General features: G+C 35.0%; 1 protein-coding gene across 1 annotated transcript; it reads left to right on the top strand.

The window, feature by feature from the left end:
• Positions 1-224: 224 nt before the first annotated feature.
• LOC128215815 (ATP synthase subunit gamma, mitochondrial-like) lies at positions 225-4,903 on the top strand. Its single transcript, XM_052922422.1, has 7 exons — positions 225-319; positions 1,724-1,758; positions 1,969-2,100; positions 2,279-2,480; positions 2,816-2,959; positions 3,956-4,176; positions 4,499-4,903. The coding sequence occupies exons 1-7, from the start codon at positions 282-284 to the stop codon at positions 4,597-4,599; spliced, it is 873 nt and encodes a 290-aa protein (XP_052778382.1). The 5' UTR covers positions 225-281; the 3' UTR covers positions 4,600-4,903.
• Positions 4,904-6,000: the final 1,097 nt, after the last annotated feature.

Raw genomic sequence — 6,000 nt, 5'->3', positions numbered from 1 at the left:
GATCTTACTTCAATGCTATAAGAACAACTATACGTCCAGGCTCTCACTGAATGATTTCGTATATCATGATTGACTTCAAGCATCAATATTATGGATTTTATGTAAACAATGTTACAATTTGAGCACAACGTGCACTTGCTATTTTGCGTCGAGCGTTTCCGAATTATGTTAGTGTAGTGTAAGCCCAACTATTTTGCAAACTTTACTACTTAACATATTTTCAGATAAATTGATTATCTCCCCTTAATCAGCCTCGTTCCGAAAGAGCTTGACGAGCCGACATGTTCTCAAGAGCTGCTCAAAATGTGGTTGTCCCACAGTAAGTATACTGTAGAACCGCTTGTAATTCGTTTGTATCATTAGTTTGAAGCTTTATACAATGATAGAATGAAATGTCAAATGCGTACAATTACGGGCGACGTTTTTAAATGTAAATATTTGTCAAGGTCATGTTCATTTATTTTATCTTAGTTTCCTAAATCAGTTTCCTAAACCTTGTAAATATGGCCAAATTAATGTTTACATATATATCGACAACAACTAGTCGTTGGCTTAAAGCTGTTTAGTTGCTAAAAACTTATGTCTTCGTTATCATACTGTATTTCTACAATGTACACTATTCTGTCACAGAATAGCCCATATAAACGGCCGTTTCAGAGTCTTCGACGATTTTTGTTTTGGCGATTCCATGCGTCCATATCCCACTTGTTGTTTCAACTTGTACCAGCGCTAAGTACCGCTAAGCAGAAAGATAACGGGCACCTGTTTGCTAGTTCAAAAATTGGCGATGCTTTGTTGACAGATCAATCTAAATTTGTGTTTCATAAAACACTTAAGTGAAATAAGAGAAAGGTATTGGCTATAAATAATTTATGTTTTACTTTTGTGTTTTTATTTAACAATGCAGTGTTTAATATTGTGGAGTTACAGTTGAAGAATTTATTATACATTGGTATGATACAGTCAACTTGTGGCGTTTAGGGAACAAAATGAATATCCAAATGTTAAAAAAATTCCCTATACGCGCATTATTGTGGCTAGTCACAGAGAAGCAACAATAATGCATGTTTAGCAAACTTTTTTTTTTCCTCTCATGTGCCTGTTATCTTTCCACTCAATATACTGAGGGCTGGGATCTGTCATTCTTGGCTAGGAAAACAACAAGTGGGATATGGAAGCGTAGAGTTGCCAAATCAAAAATCGTCAAAGACTCTGATGCGGCTGTTTATATGGACTAGTCATAGAGCAGGGCTTTTTGAAGTTCTTCCACAGCTCAAATTTTGGACCCACATATTTTCTCTTGTATTCAGGATACCTAGGTACCTGGAGATTGTGTACTTTGCATACAAGCACAATATCTTAATTATTGGTACCTGGCGTGTGCTCAAAAATATAGCGAATGTGTTGATCCATCGGTTGACGCAATGTAAACAGTCGAAAAGACTTGTGAAAGTCATGTCTGTGTTTTTTTCATGAGCATGGTGGAAAGACACATTTATTCTCATATTTGAGGGAAAAACAGATAAATGGACGTTAATCAATTTGCCATTGTGAAGATAAATAATTTCTGGATTAGTAAATACCAGAGGTGATGTTTTTTGCATTAGTTTTTAGTGATAAAGCAATATGCTATCTATAAAAAATAAAATTTATGTACATGGTAAGTTAAAAATGCATTTTCTTTAAAACGTAAATGTTCTACTTTTTTTATTTTTGTTTTCAGCACCCAGGTGCGTGGTATGGCCACACTTAAAGAAAGTAAGTTGTTAACATTTTTTCATCCATCATTATCTTACCAGAAATTTCTTTCAGTTCTTAAGTTAAAAATAGAGTGTATGTATTTCATATCATAGTCTAACTAAACAGTACAATAAGGGACATTTATTAACTTTAAAGATTCAGAAGATATCAAGTTTGAACAAATATTTAAATAACTTTATTTTGTACGAATGTTAAATCTTTTCTCAGTTCGACTGAGGTTGAAATCTGTGTCAAACATCAAGAAGATTACCAGTTCCATGAAGATGGTGTCGGCTGCCAAGTACACCAGGGCAGAGAGAGAACTGCGACCAGCCAGGTCTTATGGAGCTGGTGCCTCTGGTAAACATTGGTTTGCATCTGTGATAGTCAAACACGTTTGGTATATTTCTTAAGAAACTATTCTCATTATTATTTGCTCTCATCTGTTGTTTGATTTTACCAAAAAAGCTTTTTGGAGGAAGATTTGAAATAGACTTGCAATTTTCTGAGAAACTTAACCTTTCACATGAATTTGCAGCATTTTATGAGAAGATCGAGGCTGCCCCTGGGGAGGAGGCCAAGGACAAGCTGATTGTGGCGCTCACATCAGACAAGGGTCTTTGTGGTGGTGTGCACTCATCCATCTGCAGGACCATTCGAAATATCATGTATGAGAAAGGTGCAGACAAGAACATCAAGCTTTTCCTCATTGGTGACAAGTCTAACCAGATTCTTACTAGGTATACAGAGTTGTTACTTCATAATTTAATTTATATATGCACTTTTAAAAGTTAAAAAGGTAAAACAAGGAATGTGTGAAATGCCACATCTGTATTGGGATGCTAAATCAGTGTACACATGGGTTAAAGCAACGCAATCAAAATATATTTAAAACATAAAGCATTTGTGATTAGCAATTAAAAAATGGATGGAAAATATAAAAGAAGTCATAAACATGTATGATACCAGTATTGGTTAATTTCTATCCAAACAAATATGATTTTTATTTTTCATGGTCAATAGGATAGAACTGTATTTTAAAGGCGAAGTTTCTCATATTCATATATTTTTACAGGTTGTTTGCAAAAGATGTGTTGACGGTGTGTAAAAATCTAGGAAAGAAGCCCCCAAACTTCAATGATGCTTCATTCCTTGCCCAACAGATCATAAAGGCAGGATTCAATTATGATGTTGGGACAGTTTTCTTCAATACCTTTAAGTAAGACAATGAAAAAATCATGAAGAATTGTATCAATTATTGTCTGCTACTTTATCATGTAGTAATATAAATTATATGCCCTGCAATGATTAATGATTGAATGTTGTTATATTTCATTTTACCACCAGTTATGGAATACAATTGGCCTGAAGGGTGAGCACAGTTTTATAGCTGCTGCTTGTCTTGAGAATAAAGAGGTTGGAAAACATGGTACATACATGAACTTGTACCTGTAACTACCTGTTTAGATAAAAATTGCTATTGTGTTTGAAAGTTGCTTGCGATTTTTATAGGTCAACTTTTTGAAGAATAAGCTGGCTCTACTACTTGCCTGGGTGTCTAGTTAATGTTCAAATTGGCATTTCCACAACTCCAATACCCTTCATTCAATGCACTTATAATCAATTTGACACTGTTTATCAGGACCAAAACACAATGATGTAAACTCTGTATTATCCTAAATACAAATTAAGGCCCCTAATTGTTTAGGAACTTCTTTTTAAGTTTTAGTGTTTGGTTTAAGTTAAAAGGCAGGTGGGAATTACACTAATTACTTCTTAACCCTTCTATCAATTGACGTAATACTTTACACAGTTGTTACCGGCCATCACACTATTAGGTTACAGTACACAATATTAACCCTATATAAAAATGATGGCTCTTGATTTAATTCTCTTTTTATAACTTTTTATTGCTTTTGACATGCATATTATCATAACGCAAATCCACTCAACATTGAACTGAAGTGTTGATTATCATGCTTCTCTCCACAACCTATTCCATTGCCATATGTATGGTACTGGAACTGGCAGTTTTAAAACAACAGCTTGAAAAGTAACATTTTCCAATTTTAACTTTCTTCTCCGAAATCGTACCCTGTCAGAGAGCATAAATTATTCCATTAAAAGCCTTGATCAATGTCTTCAGTTAGTCTTATAATTGTCTGAGCAATGACAAAATGTTTGTATTGAGGAAATTTTTATTGACCCATTACAGGTCTGTTGTCTCATACCAGTCAACACAACTGCCCATCTTCACGGAGTCTGACATCACGAGCGCTCCAAAACTGTACGACTATGACAGTGTGGACCAAAGCACCATCCAGTGCTATAATGAGTTCATGCTTGCCTCCCGCATGTACTTTGCCATGAAAGAGTCTGCATGCAGCGAACAAAGTGCTCGTATGACTGCCATGGACGCTGCCAGCAAGAATGCAGGTATGGCTCTTATATAGGTTTGATACCCGGTACTAAAATCTGTTCTCAACAGGCTCAATTGCAAATGCCAACTTGGTCGAGTGTCTTGACATGTGAACATGTTTTGTTTAGCTGCTTGACAAGTTTCAATAAGTTCAGTTGCATACAGTAGCTCGAATTCTAGTAGTTTTTGAGGACAGGTTATTTTGCAAACTGATATTTGTGGGATTTTTATCTCAATTATTTCAGAGACCTTTAATGTGCTAGAGTCATTTAATGTCATGAAATGAAACATTTGATATTAATAAAGTTTGTTTTCATAACATATGTAATTGGTTGACAGATGAGATGATTGTCAAGCTGAATCTGACGTACAACAGAACCAGACAGGCTTACATCACCAGGGAGTTGATTGAAATCATCTCTGGAGCCGAGGCCTTGTAATAGCAGCGCTGCGTAGGTTAATCAGACTATTCAGCATCAATGTGTGTGTGTCCTAGAACACTGGGAACAATTGGCAGCTTGTTTTACAAGCATTCAAAGGATCCATTTTTAGTTATAGTATGACCAGTATATGTGATCTTTTTGTGAAATATGAATATGGGGACTTAAATTGGAAGGACTATAATTTATTTCAAATGTGTGTGGAATTTAGTATGTTCTGGAATTATATAGATCTTGGGCATCTTTTGGTTTTGATATTGAGATTTGTCCATGTTGATACGTGTTATTAAAGTATTTTGACCGAGTTGTGTTACTTTTTTAATGACTCAGAGATTTGATTGGATATTGTAAAAATTTCCCAGTGTGATTTAAGTGTGAAATTTTAAGTTTGGGAAAATGTGCCATCTGTACATTGTCTTGCACATGTATATGTTTCATTAGGTCATGTTCAATATCCAACTGAACCGTTTTAATTGTTGCTAATTGCCATTCATACATTGTGATGAAAAAAAGATACCCTTTAATAAACAGCATGGCAGCAGTTACTCGTGTTGTTAAAATGTTGCCATAAATGCTAATACGTGTGGATTTTATGCTCCTTCTGAGGCTATATAGTTGTCCCTCATCAGTCTATTGCCATGTTCACTTCATAGCTTCACGGAAGGCAATGGCAAAGTTTATTTGCTATAAGGCCACCAGCCCATTACAATATCAAGACATACCATATTAATTTACAATCTCATGCAACAGTACAATGAAAAACACTGAAACAACTATACAGTAATATGGTTTTTATATGAATAGTGATTTTAGAATTTCATGCTTCAAGGCAAACTATTCTTTCATTAAATCATATATATAAAATGCATGGTACAAATTTGTACAGACACCTTTAACTATAGCTACCGGTACATTAGAAGATGGCATGAGTAGTCTCAACTTGTTTATGTTGGGATTAATATAATTTTTCTGTGGTGTATATTGGGATTGCAGATCCTCGTAGAAGTCACAAACAAGTAGCAAGTGGTATTCATCTTGAATACCTCTAAATCTTCGGATATTTAAAACATGATCATCTAGATATTTTTCTTATCCAAAAGATGAAGGAAGAAGTTCAAAATAACAAAGCACACATGTTTACCATATTCAGTTGCAACAACCAACAATCCAGGTAAAGGTCACCCTCGATGGTCGGACACACATATTTTGTGTCTTCTCCATCAATTGATGAAGGGATTCATTGTAATGTGGCACATATTTTGAACAGAATGGAGATATGAAGGTCATATGTTCTGGTCACCTGTCGTCAAGGTCATTTTGTCTCCTCCACATTAAAATATCTGCATGTTCACCATAACAGCCTTAGTATAAGTAACTAATGTATTCGAAGGGGATTTGAAA

This window comes from Mya arenaria, chromosome 14 (assembly GCF_026914265.1).
Source record: "Mya arenaria isolate MELC-2E11 chromosome 14, ASM2691426v1".
Taxonomy (NCBI): Eukaryota; Metazoa; Mollusca; class Bivalvia; order Myida; family Myidae; genus Mya; species Mya arenaria.
The sequence above is the reverse complement of the archived record's forward strand: the minus strand, read 5'-3'. Positions and strand labels throughout refer to the sequence as shown.